Source organism: Grampus griseus (genome assembly GCF_964374135.1).
Source record: "Grampus griseus genome assembly, chromosome: 14".
Lineage (NCBI taxonomy): Eukaryota > Metazoa > Chordata > Mammalia > Artiodactyla > Delphinidae > Grampus > Grampus griseus.
This window is the reverse complement of record NC_139008.1, coordinates 72,622,963-72,649,250: the sequence shown is the minus strand read 5'-3', so window position 1 is coordinate 72,649,250 and position 26,288 is coordinate 72,622,963. Positions and strand designations below refer to the sequence as shown.

General features: G+C 48.4%; 1 protein-coding gene across 3 annotated transcripts in view; it reads right to left on the bottom strand.

Moving 5' to 3' along the window:
- The window catches only part of TOX2 (TOX high mobility group box family member 2), a gene marked incomplete at both ends in the record, with an annotated part of 131,330 nt that extends 123,020 nt beyond the window's left edge, over positions 1 to 8,310 (bottom strand). For 2 of the 3 annotated variants that reach the window (XM_082670341.1, XM_082670344.1), the window contains one exon: positions 8,212 to 8,310. In XM_082670341.1, coding sequence (XP_082526467.1) covers positions 8,212 to 8,310 — 99 coding nt within the window. Of the gene's footprint in view, positions 1 to 8,196 lie in introns of all 3 variants that reach the window. The other variant, XM_082670343.1, reaches the window with a different exon arrangement.
- Positions 8,311 to 26,288: the final 17,978 nt, after the last annotated feature.

Genomic DNA, 26,288 nt, shown 5'->3' with positions numbered 1-26,288 from the left:
ACCAAAAAACAGACAAACAAAAGACCAAAAAACTTTCCCACAGCAGAAGACCAAGAGACAGTGACTGACAATGGTCTGGATCCAGCATCATGAAACATTCCATACTCTGAACCATAATTCTGGCTCCAAGGCACCTTTCTACTTAAAATCCAACCAGCTGGGATGCGACCCTCCCTCCTCCCTCCGTATAACGATTCCTGCTGTCATCCCTCTGCAGGCAGCACTCCCTGACTTAGGCTGACAGTATCCCCAAATCCCCTCCAAGCCACCTTGCAATGGGTGCCCCTCTGCCTAGAACGCCTTCCCACCACTCTGCATGCCCCCCATGTGGCCTGCTTGGTGTTCCCTGTAAGACTCTGCCATGTGCAGCCTTCCCACACCTCTGACACTATCACTTCCCCAGACAATTATATATTTAATTATGACTCTGCGCCTTTCGAGCCAGTATATTCCACACAGCCTTTCATCTAGGAAAGCCGAGTTTCCTATTGAGTCCCTGCACCTTCAGGACAGGGCTGAATCCCCTAGCACACAGTAGGCACTCATTAAAACCTGCTGAACATCTGAAAAACCCAGCAGGAAACAGGTCATTACGCACTGAAAAGCCACAACCTTGCTGCTCATTCTAGCAGGCACCAGAAATCGCAACTGTACAGTAGCAAGTTTAAGCATCAGGGTAATTGAACAAAATTTATTATCCCGTGTTATACAACATGTTTTCACTAAGATATAAAATTACAGTTTACCACGACTCATTAAGTTAATAATTACTTACCACATGTTTTTACTGCTGCTCCCAAACCATGCTGAAAAATCACTATGTAGGTTTTTTTGGTCCATGTAAATAAACAAACAGGATAACTGTCAACCACATGGATACAGGATTTGCTGACAAGGAGACACAGGACTAAAATACCGAACAGAAAGCACGAGCCCCAAAGCTCTGCCACTCTCATCACCATCATCTCCTAGTTTATCTGTACCACACTTTCCAGATTAGTGGTTCTCAAACAGGGGTGATTTTGCCTCCCCACCCAGGGAATACTTAGCAAAGTCTGGAAACATTTTTGATTGTCGTGACTAGAGTGTGGGGTGCTACTAGCATCCGGCTGGTAAAGGCCAGGGATGACGCTCCACATCCTATAATGCATGGAACAACCCCCAAGACAAGGAACTGTCAGGTCCAAAATGTCAATATTGCTGAGGCTGGGAAACACTGTTCTACATTAGAGGGAACTTCCATGTCTGTTACTTTAATCTGAGCTTCACAGCTACAATATGAGGAACGCATCACTGTCCCCTTGTACAGATGAGAAAACTGGAGCAGTTGAATCATGTGCACAAGGTCAGCGGCCCATGCCGATGCACGGTGCAGCTGCAGTCTGAACCAGTCTTCTCTGCCTCCTAAACCCACCTCCCCTCCCACACAGATTCAAGAAGGAAAAAGAAAGATGCAAAGGAAGTGAGCAGCTCCTTGTCTGTCCAGAATGCTGCACAGAGACCTCTTCAAACCCTAGGCCCAGGAAAATCAGATCCAGAGACCAAGGCATGGAAAGGCCTGTTGTTAGGAAGACACTTCCCCCAGCAGCCAGTGCTGAAACTAGATTCCTCTTGCATTTTAACTTTCAGTTGTGCTGCTCTTTGTGAATAGAAATGAAAGCACTTCCTGCTGGGGCTGAGTCCCTTACAGGCAGGATTTCCAGCTCTGATGGCAACCTTGTGGAGGAGGTGTTGATGTGCCCATTTTCCAGATGCAGAGACTGAGGCACAGGGAGGTGAAATAACTTGCCTGCACTGAAGATGGTAAGGTAATGTTCAAACCCAGGTCTGCCAGGTCCCAGAATTTACACTGCCTTCCTAACCTGAGACCAGCGCTGGGAAATCCGAGAAGCAAAATAGACGCCCTACAGAATCAAACGGAGCTGGCAGCCACCCTGCAGGGCGATCCTTGGGATGCGGGTGAGGCTCTTCCCAGTTTACTGGCTGCTCTCCATGCTGGGCTCTGCTCCCTGGGCCCACTCAGGGAAGTTCTTCTAGGAATGTCAGGTCAACCAAAAGACTCTTGGCCCCTGCCCTGCCCTGCTCTGGACACGATGTGCTCACCGCAAAGTCTTCGGATTATAAGAGCCAAACAGATGCTAAGTTCCTCAAGCCACAGGGAACAACAGGCCAGCCCTGAATTTGTTCAATTGGCAAATATTTACTGAGCACCTATGTGCCAGGCAAGCTCTGGGAATACAAAAGAGACAGACACGGTGGTTACTACCCTCTGATGCATATGAGGGCCTATCTCTTCAAAAAGCATCATCCCGGGCTTCCCTGGTGGCGCAGTGGTTGAGAGTCCGCCTGCCGATGCAGGGGACGCGGGTTCGTGCCCCGGTCTGGGAAGATCCCACGTGCTGTGGAGCGGCTGGGCCCGTGAGCCATGGCCGCTGAGCCTGCACATCCGGAGCCTGTACTCCGCAACAGGAGAGGCCACAGCAGTGAGAGGCCCGCATACCGCAAAACAAAACAAAACAAAACAAAAAGCATCATCCTCATCCTTGCCGGTGCACCACACTCTACAGTTATAAAGGACATGCCCCAGACTTTATTTCGTTATATTTCCACACCATAGCTCCCCATCTCATGAGGCTAATGGTCACTAATGTGCTCTCCCTTTGCACAGAGGGAAACAGAGGCCCAGAGAAAGGCACTGTCATGCTCAAGGTCACCCAGCAGACTGGGGGGGGTGGGGCGGGGAGGGGCTGCATCAGGCCTGGGCTGCTGCTCCTGACATTGGTAAGGTACGGAAGTGTGGTCCTCGAGGAGCCTCTGGGACACACTGGGGGAGGGCTATAGGGAGCACCTTTAGACAGAAAGTAAAAAATCTTCCTAACAGAGACAGAGGCACCCTTCCAGAGCTCCCTCAGGGCCAGGGCTCCTTCCCCAGGACCCATCCACAGCCACCTGTGCCCCAGCAGAAAGATGCTGCGGGGACCTCATCTACTAGGGTTGCTGAGCGGGTGTCTCATATCTCAAGTCTGGGTGAGGTGGGACCAGCAACTTCTACTTCATAGATTTTCACCATAAGGAGCCTGCAATCATTCACTAACCGAGCTTTTCTAGATCCCATCCAGGGGCAAGATGCTGCGCCCAGAGCTGTGTGGGTGGAGAGTTGAATCACTCACCCGCCAGCACAATTTCCTGAGTAATTATGGGTCAGGCACTGTGCCAGGTGCTGGGCATGGTTCCTGCCTGGTGGGAGCCCACAAAAGCCTGTATACAAACAACCAAATCGCTGCTGTATAAAGTGTGGTCTCCAGAGCCGCAGCAGCATGGATGGGCGCTCATCAGAGAGGCAGACCCTCAGGACCCCAGCACACATCAGCTGAATCAGAATCTCAGGGCAGGAACGGATGCCCAGGAATCTGTTTTTGTTTCAAATCTTACCAGAGGATGCTTAATGGGTACATAAATTTGAGACCTACCGATCTAGACCACAAGGCCTTCCCCAACCTCCCTACTTAAAACTGCAAACCAGCGCCTGGACCTAATGTCCTTAACCCTCTTCCCTGATTCATATTTCTCCATAGTTGTAATGATGGCATCAGTCACAATACCATATCTACCTCACCCATATATTTACGCCTTTCCATGCTGACATGTAAGCTCCAGAGGGTAGAAATATGTGTCACTTTGCTTCACTGCTGTACCATCAGTTGCCTAGTGCAGTGCCTAGCACAAAGAGGTGCTCGATAACTGTTTGTTGATTGAATGATGGATGACAGAACATGTCAAAACCCATGCAGTTTTGAACCCCAGTTCTTGGGGTGATGGGGCGTGCCTGGAGACAGAGAGAAGGTTGTTGGCCATGGAGCACTGCATGGAGAAAGTGCTACCCAGGATGGCCTTGAACACCCTGGGTTCATCCTGGGTTGACCTTGTACCCAGGATGTTTGGACCAGGGATTAAGGCTACTTGGAACACAGAGATGCTAAGCCTTTTACTGGAATAGGTCCCAGGTGGTTGACAGCATTGTTATCTAATTAGTAGCTGGTATGTGTCAAGAACTTTCCTATCCTATATCAACTCACTTAACTCTCCCGAACCTCAGAGGTAGACAATGTTGTCCTAAAGAGGATACTGAGGCTCAGAGATATTAAATAATTTGCCCCACTCACAGAAAGCCTTGTATAAGGATGTTCACAGCAGCTTTATTTATAACAGTCCCAACATGGAAACAAACCCAAATGTCCATCGGCGAATAAACAAATCGTGCTATATTCGTACGATGTAATATTACTAAATAAAATAGAAAAAACTATTGACATACACAACATGGATGAATCTTAAGGACACTTCGTTGAGCAAAATGAACCCAAATGCAAAAATGTATATGCTTCATAAGTTCTAAAACTTAAATTAACTTAGTACATTTAAACTGAACTTAAATAAAGCATTGATAATGGAAATTAGATAAGTAGTTTCCTCTAAGGGTAGGGGGTACTGACTGGAAAGGAGCATGAGGGAACTTTCTGCGGTGACAGAAATGTTCTATATCTGGATTGGGATATAACCACACCATATGTGTGGTTATATTTGTCAAAACTCATGGAACAGTACACTTAAAATTTGCATTTTAGGGCTTCCCTGGTGGCGCAGTGGTTGAGAGTCCGCCTGCCGATGCAGGGGACACGGGTTCGTGCCCCGGTCCGGGAAGATCCCACATGCCGCAGAGCGGCTGGGCCCGTGAGCCATGGCCGCTGAGCCTGCGCGTCCGGAGCCTGTGCTCCGCCGCAATGGGAGAGGCCACAGCAGTGAGAGGCCCGCGTACCACACACAAAAAAATTTGCATTTTATTGTATGTAAATCATATCTCAATGAGCTAAAATCATTTGCCCTAGGTCACAAAGCCACAAGCGGAGATTTGAATCCAGGTTTGCCCAATCCCAATGGCCAGTTTCCACTAGTCTGCCATGGTTGAGCAGAAGTCCCAGGCAATGCCCCCAGCCTGATAAAACACCTTGCCAAAACCCTAATGAAGGGACTTCATAGTTACCCTAGAAGGACATCATGACTCCTAACCCCCAAACCATGGCAGAGGTGTGTGGGGAACACCAGACAAGTGTGAAGCTGGGAGTCCAGGAGCTTGGGTTCAGGCCTCAGCTGTGCTCTTCATTTGCTACGTAACCTATGAGTATACTACTCCATGACTCAGTTTCCCCTTGTGTGAAGGAAGAAGGAGGGGATTAATGGTTCCCAGTAGGGGGCCACAGACAGAGCTACAGGGCCACAAACCCTTATGCTCACCAGGCGCCATTACTACGTAAAATAAGTAATGTGCCTGTTTCATATCTTGTAAGCTATTTTTCAAATGCATGCTAATATTATAGTGATTAATAAACATCTATTTCAAAGCAAAAATGAAACCATAGCAGCTTTGAGTCATTGTGTATCTTCTCAAACAAAAGATACCCAAAGAACAGCCACTGCTCATGACTTTGGTTTAAAGAGGCTGGAATCTCTGTGTTAGAGGATCGCTAAGGGGACAGTCACCAAGGGAATGGTCGCCAAGGGCCCTTCCAGGTCAACTGCCCCATGGCTGTCCAGCATCACTTGGCAAAGGCTTGCCCTTGTGTTTCTCAGGCCGTGTGGGGACAAGCCTCTTAACTGGGCTCCAGGGACAGAGCCCCCAGTTGTGCAGGCTGTGTCCTGGTTCTGCAGCCCAGTCTATAGACCCCAATTGTGGTCATGGCTGCATCTTGGGCCTGTTTCCCCTCCAGTTCTGAGAGTGACCAGCCGTAAGAACGGAGCCTCCCCAGTCCCTCAACATCAGCTCCTGGGCACAACTTGCCCCAGCCCCCCGCAACCGCCAGCGCTGAAGGCGACTGCCCCCTGATGATCTGCTACCGACAGGCTTCTGACCCACCGCTCCCTGAGCCAAGTGACTTTCTCTGCCTCACCCTGCCATGAGGCTGAAGGATCGAGAAGCAGATCCCACGTCCAAATGCAATGCCAGACCTTTCTGTCACCTACCTTAGCGGCCCAGCTGCCACCCTCCTCCACCGGGACACACCCTCAGCTCTGGGTCAGGGGTCCTAGTTCACAGGCGGAAACCAGAATCACCAGCTTCTGACTCCCTGATTGGTTCCCTCCCACCAGGGTTTCACACTGGTTCTTGGTGCTGAGTCAGAGCTTTACAGAGCATCAGAATAAAGCAGGGGCCTCGGCTGAGTTCCACCTCCCAAAGGCCCCCTTATGAGACCACCCCACTCTGATGGGGTTTACAGAAACACCACCCCCAAAAGGAGCACTGCAGGCGAGGGGCACCCATGCAACCAGACTCTGAGGCCCAAATCCCCAATCTCACCCCGGCCCCCAAACCAGGAGCTGGAACCTTGCCAACTTCATATTTTAAAAAATAACAAAGCCAAGGGCAGAAGATAGACGAGCTGCCCCAAACCCAACCGTCTTCTCCTTCCTAAAGACTCCACTTGCTACTTCTAATCAATTCTTCCTCCGTCAGATGGAAGCAGCCCGAGAACCGGCCTTCTCTTGAAGACACCATCCCCCTCTTCGGCTTCTAACTTTGCCCGTCACCGGACAAAAGATAATCGCCCCATCCTCTGAGAGACCTCACTTGCCGCCTGCCCCCGGCCCACGCCGCCCCCGGCCCTGAGGGCCCCGGACCCCACCCCAAGCCCCAGACGAACTGCGCAGGGCTCTGCCCCCAGAGTCCAGAAGCCGCTCCCCAAGGCCTGAGGACGCACTCAGCCTGGGCGGCCCCAGGTTCCGCGCGGGGACGCCCCCTCCCCGCAGCATCCCCACAGCAAGAAGCTTGACGAAAAGCCCGTGGGGTGGGGTTAAGGCCCCGGAGGGCCGCCGACCCAGCCACCCGACGCGCACTCACCACACAGTGCCATGGAGCCCGCGCGTCTGCGCCAGGGCCGCGGGGAAACCCACGCGCGCCGTTCAATCCGGGCTCCGAGTGACGAAAAGCCGCGCTCGGCTCCGGCCGGCCCCGGACCAACGCACAGACCCGCGGACGCACGGACCGTCCGGCTTTCTAACTAAGTTCGAAAGTTCCCTCCCGGGCGAGGGAGGAGACGCGCGCTGCGCCGCTGCACCTCAGCGTCCCGGGCTGGGCTCGGCGCGGGGAGCGGGGTCGGTCGCCGCCCGTCCGGGCTTCCAGGCGCGCGAGCTCGCATCGCGCCCGAAGCAGCAGGGCTAGGACCTGCCTGCGGGTGGAGGCGGCGATCTCGGGAAAGAAGGGGTATCCCTCACCGCAGCCCCAGCCGGGAGGGGACAGGCCTCGCTCCCGGGAGGGGACAGGCCTCGCTGGGCTATGGCCAGCTTGCAATCCGAGGCCCCGCCGGGCGGTGACAACCGATTACCAAACGGCCCAATTAGTGCGCTGCGGCGCCGAAAAGTTAAAACGCCCACGCGCGAGTGTGGACGGCCGAGGTGGGGGAGGGGCGATGTGGTGGCCGCGGCTGCCCCCGGGTGTGACCGCGTGTGACTGTGTGGCTGTCAGGGCGATTAGGGTGCCTGAGGTTCCCCGTCCATGGGGTGGCTATGGGTGACAGCGTGCGACTGTCTTGAGTCACTGGGAGCGTGAGCGAGTGACTGTCGGAGCGACTTCTTTGTGTGCCTGTCCCCAGTTGTGACTGCGTGTGACGGCGGATGGGGGCATGGAACGCGGTGTGTGGCGTCGTAGTGTGGGACCGGGTGGCTTGCATGTGGCGGTGTGGCAGCGCAGGTGGGCGAGTGACTGCGTGTGGCTGTGTAGAAATAAATGACTGTCAGGGTGACTTGTGTGGGACGGGAGTGTAAGCAGGATGGCTGTGTGTGTGACAGTGGGTCACTGTGTGTCGGCTTGTGAATGCATGCGAGGCTGTCAGGGGGACGTGGGTGAGTGTGTGTCACTGTGACATCGTGTGAGTGACTGTCGGGGTGACTTCTGCCTGTGATCCCAACAACTCTGGGCGTGAGTGTCACCGCCAAGGGATCGGCGTGAGTGGCATGTGCCCGTCGGCGGGGCTGATGGGTGCGTGTCCCCGCGCGTCGGCACCGCCGGCATCTCCCCGCGTGTGTCCCCGAGAGCGCCCGCGTCCCGAGCCGCTGTGGTACTGCTGCCCGCGCTCCAGCCCGGGGCGCTCTGGCTCGGCTTTGGGTCCGAAGGCGCGGGCAGGCCCCGCCCTCCCGGGCCCCCACCCCGCCCCCGCCTACCTTGCCGCAGTGGTAATAGTCCAGGGGCGCCAGGCTGGCCGGCTCGGCCCCGGTCCGCGCGCCCACGGCGGGCGCCGAGGGGTACAGGCGGACGTCCATGGCGGGCGCGGCGGCGGCGGCGGCTCCCGCGGGTAGTGCCTGGGCGGGCGGCGGGTGGGAGCCAGTGTGCGAGCCAGTGTGCGAGCTAGTGTGGGAGCGCGGGGGGCGGGCCGGGGGCGGCGCCCGGCGGAGCGCCCCGCCCCCGCCCGCCAGCGCGCGCTATTGTTCCGGCCTCGGGCGCCGCGGAGGGCCTGGGGCCCGGACCCGGGTGAGGAGGTTCCTCCCGCGGGCCAGGCAGACGCCGGGTCCCCCGCCTGGCTCTCCGCCCCCGGGGGTTCCGGAGGGTTGCGCGCCGGTCCAGACGGCCCTTTCCCGTCCTGCCTTCCGCCACCAAGGGTGAAGGGAGGGAGAAGCCTGTACGACACCCCTCCCCAGAAGTGGGACACTCCCCGCCCTAGATATTTAGGGCGTCGCTGAGCCCTAAATGTGGCGGAAGGGAAGGCACACTTTCGGAGATGGGTGCTGTCTTACCCCGGGGCTGCGGCCTAGAGCCCGAGGCTGACGTTAGGATGTTCTCCCTCCGTGTCCCACTGATCTGAGTCACTGCGAGAGTGGCCCTGGAGGATTGCTGCTTAAATTCTCACTTTACATATGAGGAAACTGAGACAAGGACTTGTGGCGTCGGTAATGGAGTGGGCTCCGCTGCCCCCAGAGGATCTAGGACTGAAACCACCCGGAGAAGGCAGAAGGATCCTTCTCCCTTTAATGACAGAGAGAGGGCCGTAGAAATAGCCAGAAAGTGAAGTTCTGGGGAAGTGTCCAGAATCTGCCACCCCCATCACCACGAACACCACCACCACCATGGTCTTCTGGAGTGAGAGAAGAATGGAAATGAGATGGCTCCCATGGTGGGACAGAGAGGTGACTGAAACAGTCTCCCCCGCCACACACACACACACACACACACACACACACACACATAAAAAAAGCCCCCTAACTCTTCACATCACCTGCTGGCAGCTGGCCTGTTGCTCCTCCCCTTCCCATCTAAGAACTGTCTACTCTAACAGTCTCTACTCCCTCACCTCCCACTGACTGGGCCACCACTGCCCTCTGCCTTCCTGACTCTGGCACACTGAGGATGCCTTGCTGGGAAGGGCGCAAGGCCAGGAGGCAGAAGTGAATTAGAATGGGATTCTTGGGTGGCAGCAGGACATGAGATGCTATCTGGAAAAAAGGGAGTGAGCCCCTTGCCCACCCAAGAACCAGCTTAGAACTTAGCTCCCAACTGCAATTTGGGCTTTGCTGGTCCTGGCTTCAAGCTAGGACCACTATTTGTGACCATAAAGATCCCCTAATACAAGACAGGTGTGGGAAACAGACTTTCACTAAAGGTTTGGGAACAACAGAAGGAAATTACAGCTCAGAAAGGAAAGGACTTCTAAATAAATTTCAGCAGTCATTTTTTCTAGAATTCATTGCCATATCTCATTAGAAGGAATTTCCCACTGGCCTCTCTCCTTTTTTCCATCTGGACATCCAACTGACCCAGCAGTATTTATTGAAAAGATCACCTTTCCTCCCACTTCTCTGCAGTGTTAATTTTGTCATAAATCAGGGAGTCCATGTGTGCATTGGACAGTTTCTGAATTTTCTAGTCTGTTCCATTAGCCTATTTGTCTCTCATTGTGCCATTATCAGTCTGAATTTCTATAGTTTTATAATAAGTCTTAATGTCCCATAGCATGAATTTACCCACTTTTATCTTCAGAAGTGCCTTGACTGTTCTTGACATTTGCATTTGCACCTTGAATCTTTGGATCAATTTGGGTAAAACTGACATTGTCAACATTGTCTTCCTATCCATAAACATGGTATGTCCCTTCATTTATTTAGGTTTTTTTAAAAAATCATCTCAGCAATGTTTCGTCGTTTCCTATGTAGAGAATTCGCACATCTTTTATTACTTTTAGTCCTGGGTATTTTATGTTTTTGACACTATTGTCAATGGTTCCTTTATATATATATATTTTTTAATTATCTGTTTGTTGCCAGTACAGTGTGGTAGTTTTAAAATAAGTCAGCAAATTCTTTGACATCCTCCAAAGGGGTGGAGTCTAACCCTTAAAAAGGGTTGGTCTTGGTGACTGGGTTTTAACAAATAGAATGTACCAGAAGTGATGCTGTGTGGCTTCTGAGTCTAGGTGATGAAAGTTGATACATCTTTTGTCTGGCTCCCTCTTTTGGGACATTTGTCTTTGCAACCCTAAGCCACTGTGTAAGACATCCTCAGCTGCTGTGCTTTGAAGAAGTCTAAAGTAACCCACACAGAGAATCCATATGCAGAGACCTTGAAACTAAAGAAAAGAGAGGAAAATGCCTAGCCAGTCCCCTGCTGTTCCAGCTCCATCTACTACCTGACTGCAACCACATGAAAAACTCTGAAACATCCAGCTGAGTGCTTCCTGAATCCAAAACACACAGAAACCATGAGAGATAATAGACGATTATTGTTATTTTAACCCATGAAGTTTTGGAATGGTTTGTTACTCGGCAATATAGATCTGGAACATATTACATATAGAAGTAAATTTTTGTATAATGCCCTTGTATCCAGCAACACTGCCAAACTCACTTATTCTAACAATTTATCTGTAGATTGTTTGACTTTAAAAAAATATACCATATTCTATTTCATCTGTAAAAATGAGAGTTTTAGTTTTTCCTTTTCAATCCTTAAACATTTTATTTCTTTTTCTTACCTTGTTGCACCAGCTAGTATTGCCAGTACATGTTGGAAAGAAGTAATAATAGCAGGCATCCTTGTCTCATTCCTGATCTCAGAAGGAAAGCTATCAATATTTCACCATTTATTATAGTGCCTGCTGTAGTTTTTTGCTTGCTTTTTTGTTTAATTTCATTTTGTTTTTTGTAGATACCTCTGTTGTGGGTTGAGGAGGTCAATCTTTACAGCAATCCTCTGAGTCAAGAAATAAGACCGCTGTGGCCATTTTACAGACAAGAAGTATGATTCCAGGGAGGAATCTTCAACATCACAGTGTTAATATCAGAACTAATCAGCAGTACTTAAGTCCAGAATCCCACCTGGAGCACTTCCCACAGCCCATATTTCCACAGTCTTGGTCTCACTAGCTCTGGCCAGGGCTGCAGAACAGCCACCAGAGTATGGAGGTCCATGTGCAGTGGGTCAACTTCAGGAAGCAATTTGGCTTCCCTGGGGTCTGCCAGCAGCAGCAAACACCAACCCTGTCAGTCACCTATGTCTACTCCCTTCCCTGAGGGGAGGTCAGCACCAAAGAGATCTCTGGGAAGTCTGGTAGTGGATCCCAGCAAGGAAGCCATGCAGACCCCAAAGCTTGGGCTTGCCCTTTTTTTGTGGGAATTGATCAGATAGGAAGTTGATGACTCATTTCCCTCAAAGGAACACCTCAGCCTCATTTTTTGTTCTCAGGACAGGAGTGGGGTTTCTCTTCCTCTTGACATCAGGTGCAATCTGGGAGAGGGGAGTCTCCCAGCTGGTTCAAGCCAGCTTGGTCATGCCCTGCCTGCAGTAATCCAGTCTGGGGACCCAGAGTACCTGCTTATGCATCTTCCAGTTCTCAGTGTCTGATATCATAAATAGCTGAGATATCAGAATATGGATGTGTTGTAACATACTTTATTATTATTTAGCTCTGGTAAGGAAAATGGATCAGGAAACAATTGCCATTGGAAAGATAGTTTGTTACTCACAGTTCCCAAGAGGAGAGGCGTGCTATGCCGTAGGGGCCACATGGGGAAGCACCAGGGTCAGTTAGGAGGCACGGGGAGAGGGAATAATTGTAGGCAAGAACATTTATTGTGGGTTCCTTGTAAAGGAACAGGCAAAGCAGCATAAACAAATGTAGGATTGGCTAGTTTGAATCATTCCCTTATGGACGCATGGTAGAAATGTACTTCCCCACCCACTTGTGCTTAGGTAGGACCTTGTGACTTACTTTAGCCAAGGAACATGAACAGAAGTGGTGTGTGTCACTTCCAGGTGGGGGATTTACGGGTCTAGGCATACTTAACCTTATTCTCTTTTCCCTCCACCATGAAAACCCTAACAAATTCCAACTTATTCACTAAAACCCAGTAGAAGTAACACCTCTTTGGTGAAGACTTCTCCAAGAATCCAACTCATTGCTCCAATTTGCTGCTCCAACAACTGTCTACACACAGGACTGTTAGTGTAGATTTCACCGAACCGTAATAACGCATTTGCCCTATGAGTATCTCCAGGGCAGGGATGATGGCTCACTCATCTTGGTGCCTCCAGTGACTCATACAGGATGGATGTTTCCTGCCCACTTCCAGGGGAGGTAGGGTTTTCAAGGGACTTCCTATCTACACACACATGCACACCCTCAGGAAGAAGAAGCCACTGAATTGTCCAGATTCCGGGGAACAGATGGGCTACATTTGCCAGTGAGAGGAGTCACAATTTAGCACATGTGGGTGACTCCTGGCAGTATCTGCTCCTCTGTCTCTTCCCTCCCAGTGGCCAGTGTGCATAAGATCTGACTCAGGCTTAGATGTGATGGGATATGTCAAGCTCAATTGGGGTGTGGAAAAAAGAGGTCCCCAGGGAAAAGCTCACCTCTCTTAGTTGGGGTCTTCCAAAAGCTAATTCTGAGGCAAGAATCCTAGTGCAAGTTGTTTATTGGAGAGTGATCCCAGGACACACAGGTAGGGGGTAGAAAAGTGATCTCAGGAAAGAAAGACAGTCAGTAATGGGCACATTATCATGCAAATTACCACTGTAGGCAACGGGAGCCTCACTCCACTGGGGATTTCTGGAGAACCATGTAGAACACTGCCTCAGAGTCATCCCACCTGAGGGACAAGTAGTTGGAGCCTTTACCCACCAACTCCTCACAGCCTTGGTTAGAGGCTGCTCTCAAGAGCATTAATTCCAGGGCAGTTCAGCCTGGCAAGGAGAATGGGGTTCTGTCAACCAGAGAAAGCCATTAGACAAGAAGATGCAGGTACCAGCAGCCACAAGTTGGGGCTTCATGCACTGGAATGCTGAGGTTTGTGGGGATGTGGGCAGAGCCCCAGTAGTGTCTGCCACAGGGCTCAAGTCCACCTAATAACAGAGCAGAACTCTGCTTTCTTTAGGCACTCTCACTCCGTGTGTGTGTGTGTGTGTGTGTGTGCACTCTCCGTGTGGGTTTGCACGTGCACGCACGCATCTCCTTCAGGAACTTGGTTGAGGTGGGTGGCTATTGTCTGGTTCATCAGTTGGGCATTCTTGGGGCCCTAACCATTGTACTCCCGCAACAGCATTCCAACCTGTCCATTATTTCTGACAACTGGCCAAGTCAGCCCACAACTTCCACTCAAAATGTCTGCTGGACAAAAGATCAGATGAACCGATGCACATGTGGCAGAGACTTTAGCACAGGATAATTCACTTAGGCCCTTCATATAAGAGCACTGAGACACCAAAGGCTCTGAGTTCAAGTCCTAAGCTCTGCTCAACTCCCTGTTTTGCCTTACCCAAGTCAATGTACCCCTTTGAGCCTCAGTTTCCACTTCTGAAAAATGGGAAGGTAGTGCCTTCTCCACGGGTTTGTTATGAGAAGCAATGAGGAAATAGATAGCAAAGCACTTCTAAAACTCTGAAGCACTATTAAATTGTGAGTCGTTGTTATTAAACCATGTTTACCTAGTCAACTGCTCTAAAGTCCCCTCACAAAAGGAGGGGACTTCTCCCTGATGTCCCACCTATGAATCGCTCTCCAGCTTTCCAGAGGGGCAGTGCCAAGGTCCATCTGGGAGACTTTACACTCTTTGGACTTTCTTGGGGAGAGGAAGTGGGGGCTGGGAGGAAAGAGGGAGGGTGCAGAATCCTTGGGAGATGACTGAAGTTCATGGAGCCCTGCTGTGGGAACCAGCACATTATCTTTTGGCATCCCCTCACCAGCCTTCATGATGGGCATTATTATCAAAGCACTTTTTTGTTGTTGTTTTTTGCGGTACGCAGGCCTCTCACTGTTGTGGCCTCTCCCGTTGCGGAGCACAGGCTCCGGACAAGCAGGCTCAGTGGCCATGGCTCACGGGCCCAGCCGCTCCGCGGCATGTGGGATCTTCCCAGACCGGGGCACGAAGCCGTGTCCCCTGCATCGGCAGGCGGACTCTCAACCACTGCGCCACCAGGGAAGCCCTATCAAAGCACTTTTTACAAATGAGGAAACTGAGGCTTAGAAAAAAGTCCCTGAACCTCAAACGTGCAGTGGAGCTGGGGTTCATACTTGAAATCCATGCACCTTCTGCAACAACACACTACACTTGAGTTTAAATGACGTCATGCAGATTGTCTTACAATACAAAAAGCTTGTAATGAATGAGCCATCTAGAACATATCCCCTGAGAGCTCGCAAGGTTTCCTTACCTTTGTCTGCCATGTACGCACCTGTATATTAGTGTGTGCTAGTTACAGAAGGAAAGAAATCAGCAAAGTTAAATGTGAATGAACCCCACTCAGAAAAGAAATAAGATAAATAACGATGTGCTGCTCTCTAAGGGGAAATTAAAAGAAGCTCTAGTAACAGCTAAGAAGTACTGAGTGCCGATGTGTGCCAGGCACTATGCTAAATGCTGTACATCTCTTACCTCTAATAATCTTGACAACAACTCCATGAGGTAGGTACTACTCTTATCCCTATTTTACAAGTGAGGAAACTGAGGCACAGAGAGGCCAAGTAACTTACCTGTAGTCAGTACATAGTGTAGCCAGGATTTTCAACTAACTAGTTTGGCTCCAAAGTCCACACTCATAACCACTAGACCTTACTACATCTCTCTAATCTTACATATAAATTTCAGTTTATGCAAAAAGAAAACCCTGTTAGTGTTTTGATTTGAATTATATTTAGTTATTAAATTAACTTGGGGAGAATTGAGGGGTTTTTTGATAAAAAGTCTTTCAATCCTTTGAGATTTTATAAATATGTATATAAAGGAACAATATTAAAGTTGTGGATGAATATCTTGTGTCAACAAAACTAACTAAACTCTCTTATTTGTTCTAATAGTTTTTCGGTAGATTCTCTTGGATTTTCTGCATGAATGGTCATATTATCTGCAGAAAGATAAGCGGGGGGAGACTGATTCTGCTCTTCCATTCCAATCATCTTACTACTTGTTTCTTTGTCTTTTCTTATTTCATTGTCCAGCACCTCTAGAATCAATGTTAAATAGAAGTGTTGATATCAGGAATTCTTGCCTTGTTCCTTACTTCAATAAGAAAACTGATTACAGTTCACCTTTAAGCTATTAAGATACTAACTGTAAACTTTTGGTGATACTCTTTATCAATTAAAAAAGTTTCTTTTTCTTCATATTCTGCTAAGAGATTTTTCTGGGGAGCATGAATTAGTAGTAGTTTATAATATTTTTTAGCATATATTAAAATAATCATCTGGATTTTATCTTCTAACCTACTAATATTGTAAATTATATTAATAGATATTTTCATGGTGAACCATCCTTGAATTCCTGGGATAATTGTTGAAACTTCTATTCAGTCATAATTCATTTTTTAATACACTGCTAAATCCATTTGCATTATTTCATTTAGAATTTTTTGCATCTATGTTAGTAACTGAAATTGGTCTTAAATTTTTTGTACTGTTATTGCCAAGCTTTGCATGCCAAGGTTATACTCATTTTGTCTAATGAGTTGAGGAAGCATTTTGGTAACTGATTCAACTGCTTAAATTATAATTAGATCATTATGTCATATTTTTCTTCAGTAAATGTTGGTAAATTATACTTTTCTACAAAGTTGTTCATTTTCTCTAACTTTACAAATGTATTAGTGTAAAGGTGTTTTTAGTCTTATGGCTTTAAGAACTCTTCTGTATCTATTATCTATACTTTTTCTTTATCATACTCAAGGTTTGTCTTTGTCATTAGACTATATTTTTCCATATTACATATTTTCTATTTTCTGTATTCTCCTCTAATCTACAAATTTTTATAGCAACTGGGTAAAAAATCAATACTTTTAAAAACAAAGGTAATTACAAATTACCTGGCACTTAGAAAGTATTTGGCAAATATTAGTAAGGGTAATATATGAAAAATATTTTTGATCACATGCCAGAGACTAGAGATTGAACCATGATCAAGACATAATTTGTGCCCTCAAGGAGCTCACAGCTGAATTGGGAAGACAAACAAATAGTCAATTAAATACAGTGTAGTAAACATAATAGAGGTGAGAAAAAATAGAATGGGAACACAAACGAGGACTTCCTGAAGGAGGTAATGCTGAGCTGGGCACTGTAGGGTACTGAGGAGTTAGTCAGGTGAAGAGATGGGTATCTCTTGGCCCTAACCTTAGGCCCATCTTCAGTTGACTCAGCTCTCGGCAGGAGTGGGCTGCCTGGACTCGGGAATCTGTGATCTTAAGTCTCCTTCATTTCCACAAGAGAATGTCTGCTAATATTTCCCCCTTCTAAGGATAACAAGGCTCCACTTTGGACCCAGACACCCCTCTGGCCTATATTCTCCATCACCTGTAGTAGCCTCAGTGAGGTACAGGCTTGGGCAAAGAAAAATAAAGATAGAGTTCATTGGTACTTCTCACCTTGAAGAAGATATCTGACTATTTGTTTGTCTGTCTTCCCATGAGGGAAATTTCTAGCATGATCCTAACGTTCTATATCTTGATAAAGGTTTGGGTCACACAGGCGGATGCCATTGTCAAAACTCAGAGAACGTACATTTAAGATTTGTACATTTGGGACCTCCCTGGTGGTGCAGTGGTTAAGAATCCGCCTGCCAGTGCAGGGGACACATGTTCAAGCCCTGATCTGGGAAGATCCCACATGCCGCAGAGCAACAAAGCCCGTGCGCCACAACTACTGAGCCTGTGCTCTAGAGCCCGCGAGCCACAACTACCGAGCCCACATGCCACAACTACTGAAGCCCGTGTGCCTAGAGTCTGTGCTCCACAACAAGAGAAGCCACAGCAATGAGAAGCCCATGCATCGCAACGAAGAGTAGCCCCCGCTTGGCTGCAACTAGAGAAAGCCCGTGTGCAGCAACAAAGACGTAATGCAGACAAAAATTAATTAATTAATTTAAAAAAAGATTTGTACATTTAATTCATGTAAATTTCAAATCAAAAGAAAAAATGTCAACAAATACTGGACTCTAAATAATTACACACATGCTGATGTATTTTAGGGAAGTTAAAGGATGTCTGCATTTGAAATCTGTCCAAAAAATAAGAAGGATTAATGGATGGGTAGAGAAATGGATAGATGGATAAATATGCAATAAAGCCAGAAAAAGTAAAATGTTAATGGCCAAATCCAGGTGGTGGATATACAGGTGTTCACTGTAATATTCCTTCAGTGTTGTTTATTAAAGTGTCATAATAAAGTGCTAAAGGAAAATACCTTGTATATTGTGGTAGCAATTGTTTAAAGACATATTTTCTGCCTGACACGTTGCCTGCATCCTGCTATTTATGATGCTTTCCCCTTTAAAAGAATGGAGAGAGAGAGAGAGAGAGAGAGAGAGCACTTCCTCTCTCTCTCCCTTCCTTCCCTCCCTTCCTCCCTCATTTCATCCTGGAAATAGCAACTAAGCACCAGCACTGGGTTAGCAGCAAATCCCTCTCAAGTTCCCCTCCTCTATCAAGCCCTGCTCACCCCCTTTGCATCCCCCCACCCCAGCTCCTGGTCTGGCATGCAGCAGATCATACAGGACCATCTAGGGAATGCAGAGACAGAGACAGAGAAAAAGTGTCCTGTGTCCAGCAGGTAGAATTCTAGATGATTTTTTTCAAACTTTTTTTAATGGTGTCAGATTGCCTTTTGGATAAGAACACACAGGTCGCCTAGGGGCCCCAATGATGCTGTCAACAAGGCTTTTCACCCATTGAGGGAGGAGGAACCAGCATGCTGACTTGCAGTGATGTTTGTTGGCTTGGCTACGCGTTTATTGTTGGCTTATTTATTTTTTCTTTTGTTTGCCATGTGTTTCCTTTAAAATATCCAGAGAAGGAAACCACTACACATAAAGAAATTTGAATTTTTGAATGCCCGCTTCCCATCTGAAATGTCACTTGCACGTTAAGTCTCTGTCTCTGTGTTGCTGTGGCAACCTCGGCAGCACTCTTTGCCCGGGGTGACAAAGGGGCCCTTTGTTAGCCGGGAGGCCAGGTCTGGGTGCAGGGACATCCTATTCAGCCCATCGTAACAAAGGAGCACACGTCCCCCTCTCCGAGCAGGGCAGCCGCCGGCCCGATTATGCCTGCACTGTTGACAACCTTCCATGGGGAGACCGGGAAAAGAAGTCCCCTATTATTGGCATCCTTGAGCCAAAGTTGTTTTTTTTTTTCCTTTTTCTCTCTCTGTGCTGCTTGCTGTACAAAAACCCCTGCAAAGGGCCCCATTCATGCTCTTGCAGAGAAAAATACCAATTGTGAGGCCTCCCTGGAAGAGGGATGGGGCTCCCAATCTTAATTGAATCTCCCAAACTTGGTTATTAAAATGGCAACTCCAGCAGCAGGGGGTGAGAAGATGGGTTCTTCACACTTGAGCAAGCAGCCTGGCTCTGGCCCAGAAAGAAGTTCTGGCCGCCCCTGGATCTGGAGTGACCTCTGTACCCAAGAGCAGGGGGCTTGTGCCAAGGGCAGCCCCCCACCACGTACTCTCATCAGATCTGGGGCTCCAGTGTCATTCAGCCTTGGAACTTCCTCTTCCCTCAAAGTTGGAACCCCCGGGAGGAGGTGGGGTGGGCACTGCCCAGGCAGATGGCTGAACTGCCCTGTGAGAGTAGGCTGGGAGCCCAGCATCCTGACTTCCAGGCCCAGGCTCTTCGGGGGTCACTGGTGGGTGGAGGACAGTCCCAGGCCAAGGCTACAGCCCGTGGCCCTCCTTCTGCTTCCAGAGCCATGGGCTTCCACCCCTCTACCTGCAGATTAGGATCATTTGAGGTCCTTTTCCATTTCCTCTATCACTGTTCCCACCAGAATCGTCTTTCACATTCCTCTTTCTGATCCAGTGATGTATGTAGAAGCTAAGACTGGGGGGCTCCAGCAGAGCCAGAACTGGTGTCTGTCTTATTCACTATGCACCAGGGGCCAGCACAGAGCCTGGTGCACAAGGTGTACTCTGAAAGTACTTGCTGAACCAGTGAATCAAGAATGAGTGAATCTCTCAGTATGGACTCATTTCATTGTACCAACCACTCCTTGAGGTTGAAGCCATTTTCCTCATTTAATTCCATTCCTGCTGTCCTCTGTTGTAAGGTCCAGGGCTGGAGCAGGCTACCCAGATGACAGATGTGCTCCTGCCCAGAGGGGCTGCATTCAGACAGTTGTGTGTGCAGACCCTGCAGTCGAGGACAGTGAGTGCCCAATGAGGGGGTGACCCCGGAGCTGCAGGAAGCAAGAAGGGAGGATGCAAGGGGTACAGAAAGACTTCCAGGCTGAGGACACTCCCAAACAAAAGAATGACCAGAGCCGGCTGAGCAAAGAAGAATGCTTTGTTCAGATGCAACAGCAAAAGGAAGGCAGAGTGGTATGTAGCAGCCCATGATGGGCAACAGCCCCGTGAAGCTGGCTGTCGGTAGAGAGTACAGAGCATGGCAGAGAGGCCTGGATACAGCTGCAGAGGCAAAGTCAGAGGGAGGACCCTATGAGCCAGGCTTAGGAGCTCACAGCCAAGGTGACCATGGACAGTTGCATACATTGTGTACTGTGTAAAGGGGGTGAGCAGAGTTGAAATCCAGCCTGCATTCTGCTGGCCAAGCCCTGTGGCCATGGCTGAATCCTTCCACTTAAAAAGGCAGCAAGGTCAGTTTGCAAAAACATCAGTTACTCAGATGCCTGTTCCCAGGGGTGGGCAGCTGTGTCCTGAGTCAAACTTCAGGCAGTGTTTATTGGGGGGAGGGGCTGCCCAGTCCAAAGGGAGGCCAGGCAAAAATCCGGATGAATTAGCAGGTCCTGGAGAATCATCCGGGGCTACCTGCGTTGCCAGGGATGTCTGAACATGCACCCTCCGGTCCACCCAAATTTTCCAGCCTTCCACAACAAGGGGTGAAGGCATTTGCAAAGGAACTGTGGAAACTCTCAGCCTCAGAGTCAATTCTGAATTAAGAGAGAAAGGAAGGCGGGAGGAGACAGGGAGTGAAAAAGGGCGGAGGTTCTGGTTTTTGAGGTCTCCATGGGATGGGGCTAGAGGAACTGTGAGAAGGCTGAGGATGGTATAATGAGGCCTGCAAGCTGAAGGTTTTAATTTAATGTGGGGGAGTGGCAGTACTAAGGGAGAGACAGTCTCTAGGGTGTGTCCTCAGCAGTGAGGATGGGCTGGCCTTCAGAGAGAAGGGTAAGTCCAGGACAAGAAGACGGGGTGGTAGGCTGGATCCCAAGGCGGGAGAATGAAGCCTCAGGCCAGCAGCTGGACTTGGGGGTAAGAGGCAACCAGACCATGACCTCCTCAAGGAAGGGCAGGGGTGGAATCTGCCTTGTGTCCCAGGTGCCCAGCCCTGCTTCTCGCACATGGTACATGAGCGATAAATATTTGTTCAATCAATGACCGAATTGATAACAGCAGTGATCCAGATATTCTGAATGGCATCTGTGAATGTCTGAGAGGTTTGGAAGGGAAGGAAGCAGGGGAGGGTGTGCCAGAGGAGAGGAGTACGCAGAGAGGGTGCCTCTTTTAGGGTAACATTAGCTGCTGTAACAAATAACCCCCCGATTTCAGTGGTTTAACCTCACTGCAGAGTCCAATCTAGTTGTCACTCTTTGGTTGACAGCTTTACTCCATGTGTGATTCGGGGATCCAGGCTTCCTCTATCTTGGGCTCCACCCTCCCCCAGGGCCTTGGAGTTCTTTGCATTGAACTGGCAGATAAAGGCCAGGAGAGGGGAGAAGCCCCAGTTGCTTTGTACAAACCCCAACCAAGAAGTGACCTGTCACTTCTGCTCACCTTCCCTGGATAAGAACTAGTCTGTGGCTAACCCTAGATGCAAGGCACACTGGGACATGCAGTCCCTGCCTGGAAAAATGCCTCTTCAGAACAGTGTTACACCATGGGAGGGGCAGCACAGGTTTTTGGTTCAGTGACATAGGAGGTGACAGGGATGTGAAGAAGGTGGGTACAGGTGTGTGGTCGTGGCCAAGGACAAGAGCTGCTACCAAGTGAGCCTTGGATTGAGCTCTTGGCCTTGCTTGAGACTCTAATTGGAACATGCAGGTGAGTTGTACAGGGGTAGGGGTGGGATGTGACTCTCACATTTGATCCTCACTGAGTCTTGGGAAAGGGAGCTCTTCAGCTCATGACCCCTTCTTGACAGAAGAGGAAACAGGGTCCAACAGAGGACCTTGGGCAAAGTCAGAAGCCAGAACTGGAACCCAGGGCATCTGTTTCCCAGTCCTCGCTGGACCCATCTAGCAAGGTCCCATCTAGTGGACCCATCTAGTCCACTACATCTAAATCGATCCTCCAGAACACCACTGAGATTTTTGTGTCATTGCAGAAAAACATCCCAGCACATCATAATCTTTTTCCCAAGCTTCTAGAGAGCAGCCTGTGACAGCTGGGAGGAGGGGCCTTTATTCTCAGGCCCTGTGGGTGGGGCTTGGCTAAACTCACCCTGCTGGGTCAGAGATTCTTCCATTATTGCTCAGCAACTCCATTACAAAGTATAGGAACTTTGAACTTGTTTTTAAACACTATCAACTCTGCTCTGTGTTCGTTAATTTCCCTTTGTCCTGAAGCTGGACCCAGACAAAAACATCTTTTCCATCAAAAATTCAAAAGGACCCTTACAACGTGACAGTGGATTAAATAACAGCATTTATGATAAAATCCCCCCACCCTCTTTTTTTGTTTTTTCTTTTTTTGGCCTAGCACCAAAAATCAAATGCCAAAAAGGCAACCCATCTCAGCTGCTTTGAAACAGGCTGTGTCAGTTCAAAGACTGTTTCACTTTGGACACTGTGTGACCCTGTTTGAGCCTCCTATGAAATTAATAAGCACAGGCAGATCGTCAGCCCTATACCCCAGTGCTCACCCCACGCCTGGCACACAGCAGGTTCAGTAAACTTAGGATGGAAACCCAAACCCTGGTTTTCTCTGACTCCCCCAGAAGGCAGCCAATTAGAGTTGGAGGAGAAACCCCTTACTCGTGGTTTTCCATTTTAAACCCAAGTGTTCTCACATTGCCTTAAAATGTATCAACGCAATGGCACCAGAGTATTCCCAGTACCCAGCTCCATGTAGATCACAGCAAACAATCAATAAATCTTCTTTGAATGAATGAACCAATTAAGTAATTAATGTCCCAAGATGGGCTTTCACTCATCACATTATTTCCTGAAACCAAGGACATGAGGGTACCTTTTCTTTAGCAAAGGGAAGTCACTGCAAATTGAAGGATTGGGATGTGCAGAATGACATCTCTGGGGCCTGTGGCACCCCCCCTCTGACCCCAAATCCTACCCGCCTAAGGCTTCCACCCCCAAATCTTCCTCTCCATTACTCCCCTCCTCCCTGCTGCTTACAATCTCCACCCTCAGACCCTGCACACCCCCCTTATTTCCCACCCACCTGTTCTAGCCTCTCACCCTCCAGCTCCGATGCCCAGCGTGGCCTCAAGTCCCCTGGGGTCAGCCTCTGAGGGAAAGAGGACTTACATGACTTCTCCTAATTCCCATCACTGCCCCTTGGTGGGGAGATAACGGGAGGGTCCAGGGGGGCCCTCTGGGTGGCGGAGTGGCGGAGTGGGGTTCTTTCAGCTCCTGGTACTTAGCAAGCTCCCCATGGCCCAGCCTGCCCACCTGGAAGCTATCCCACCTAACTGGGAATTCAGGGAGGCAGATACCTGCAGGAGGAGGGGTGGACAGAGTCTAAGGCTCTTTCCCTCTCCCCCAACCTAAGTATTTATTTAACCCTCAACTTTACTCCAATCTCAAAATTAATATTAATGCTATCAACCCTTTCTCTCATATACGTTTTTCAAGTTTTTCTTCCACATTGGTGTTTGTCTTTTACTTTCATGCCTTCTTTTGCTGTATAGAAATCTGTCCTCAAAAAAACAAAAACAAACAAAAGAAATCTGTCCTCTTGCAATTAAATCTGTCAATCTTTTCCTTTAGTTTCTCTAAAGATCACTAAAATGTTCTCTTGGGGTCTTTTTTTTTATGCTGTATGGATTTAAGGATTGTTTTCTTTTTTTTTTTTCTCTTCATCTCTGATTTATCTCTGAAGTTTATTTTGGAGTAAGACCCAAGGACAGTTTTTAGCTTAACTTTTTATCCCAATGGCTAGGCAATTTAGATACGATTTAATAAATAATTCATCATTTCTTCCCCAAATGTGAAACACTGACTTCATTATGTGACAATAGCCACGGCCCCTTGAGTCTGTATCTACGCTCTGTGGCCCCTTTGATTAATTCATCACTCCCCATCCCTTTTACTTGCAACATGCTTAGGTAAATGGGTAAGGCGAGTCCCACTCATGCCTCCTTTTCAGGAAATGCCATTCTATTCTTTCATACCTACTGTTCCTGATTTATAATAATTGTTAAATTCCCATCAATTTGAGGGGGATTACCTTGAATGAAAGACTAATCTAAGAAGAACAGACATCCTTACTATACTAACTCTTCCTATCCAGAATAGGAAGTCCTATTGGACTTATTATATTTATGAAAGTCCTATTTTATATCCTTGAGCGGAGATTCATTATTTTCTCCATATTAAACCATTTCCTGATCTTGTCTCCTGGAATCCTCCCGGATGCACGTTTTTTACTTGACTCCCAGGACACCACACTTTCCTACTTTTCCTCCTGCCTCCCAAATGGCTCCTTCATGGTATTTTTTGCTGGTTCCTCCTCTGCTCCCAGACCTCTTAACAATGGGCGCCAAAGCTCAGACTTAAATTCACAAGGATTCTCCCAAGTGAGTAATTCAGTGATAAATATCTTTGTGCAAATGGGTCTTCCCATGGTTTGAGTATTTTTCTCCTTATGATTCCTCACCAGTGGGGAGCGCTGAGCAAAAGAGCCATGGAGGGTGTGATTTCTTCTCATGTGAGTACTAACTATGGTTGCCTGGATTCTTGCATGGATATCTTGGCTCAGTGCAGAGAGCTTTGGGAGACTGGGGTAAGAAAGCCACCTTGTCTTAGGGTTAAGCTTCCATGTTGACCTATGAGGATAGCAATCTCAATTTGAAATGCCAACGCAGGAGCTCTATTTAGAAGGAAATTGTGGTAGATTGCAAAAATCGCCCCTCCTCCACGTGTGGAAGAATGATCTCTGGACTAGTCAGTCCCGGGTTCGAAACTCAGCTCTTCTCTCTACTCACAGTGTGGCCTTGGGGAAAGTAACAACATCTTCTGAACCTCTGTTTCCTGCTCAGTAAAATGAAGACAATAATATTTAGATGTTGTGGGTAATTGATTCATTTATTCATTCATTCGGCAAACATATATTGAGTGCCTGTCATACGCTTGGCATTGTTTTAAACACTGGGAACCCAGCACCGATAAAACAGACAAAAACTCATGCCTTTGTGGAATTTACATTCTAGGAGAGGATAGACAATAACAAAATAAGCAAACTTATAAAAGCCAGTGTTAATGCTAAAAAGAAAAACAAAGAAAGGAAATGGAATGGCGTGAGGGTATTGCATCTGAGGCAGGAAGGACTCTGGTTAAGGCGACATTTGACTGGGGCGTGTCAAGGGTAGAAGCAGCAAGATCGTTTACGTGCTATGGTGATCATTGAGAGAGGTGATGGTGGCTTAGGACGGAGTGGTGGCCACGAGGATGGGAAAGATATCTCAGCCTTAGTGTAGTAGGACCCAAAGGTTCGGCCTGAGAAAGTATAAGAATTGAATTGCCATTGAGCTTGAGCATGGAGCAGGTGTAGGGGAGATCAGGAGTTCAGTTGGGACAAATTATATTGGAGAAGTCTGTTTGCTTCCGGATGGAGAGAGCAGGCAGGTAGCTGGGTGTACGGGTCTGAGCTCGTGGGAGTGGCCCAGACTAGCAATACAAGTTCAGGATTAAATAAGAAAATCAAATAAAGTGTTTGGACCCCTGTGAATCTTAGAAAGGAGACAGACAGGTCTATACCGGGCGCTTGTCTAGGGTGACTCCCTGCTAACTTGCTCCAACATATTAACGTGGAAAATCACGTTAATTTTGCCTCTGCAAAATCACACATTTTTTACATGTCACGGTCCCTCTAGGCCTCTCACGGATGGGTTTGAACCACCAGTGTCCATCAGGAGGACCTTTAGAACTTTTTCCAAACACTCCTTCCTGACTTAGTTGTGCCCTGTGGATTCCAGCTCAACGGGACTAGGACTTCATTTTATAAAAGGTCCCCAGGTGGTTTTTGTGGACACCCAAGTATTATCCATTGGTCAGAACCCTGAATGCTAAACTCATAATGCCAAGAATATTATTTTAAAAGAAAGAAATTGGAAATATACAAATAATAGAGGTGGGTAGACTTATCATCATTTTATAGGTGAGGAATCAGCAGCTCAGAGATTAAATAATTTTCCTAAAATCCTACATAGCTGGTAGCTGACAGCCAGGATTTGACACAAATTTTAAGGCCAAATGCATGTTCTTGTCACTACACCACTCTGCTGCTTGGTCACTCATAATCCCACTGAGGGGAAAGTCTACTCTGACAGCCTGAGTGATAGATATGTGTCAGGGGTAAGTCTCCCTGCCCTCTTAGCCAACTTTTCAGCCTGAAAGAGGTAAGGATTTAGTCAATGTGTCCCAAATCCTGGTATAATCAGAATCCCCGGGAGGATTCCTGTGCCTCTGTCCCAAAAGTTATACTTCGTCAGATCTGAGTGAGAAACATAGCCTTAGATGCAAAGTGCTAGCTGCCCCAAGTACTCAGTCATTCCTGAGAATCTTTCTTCCACTTCCTTCTGATGCCCAGCCTCATGTCATGAACCTCGCCAACCTCGGTTCTGGTCCTTGGGTC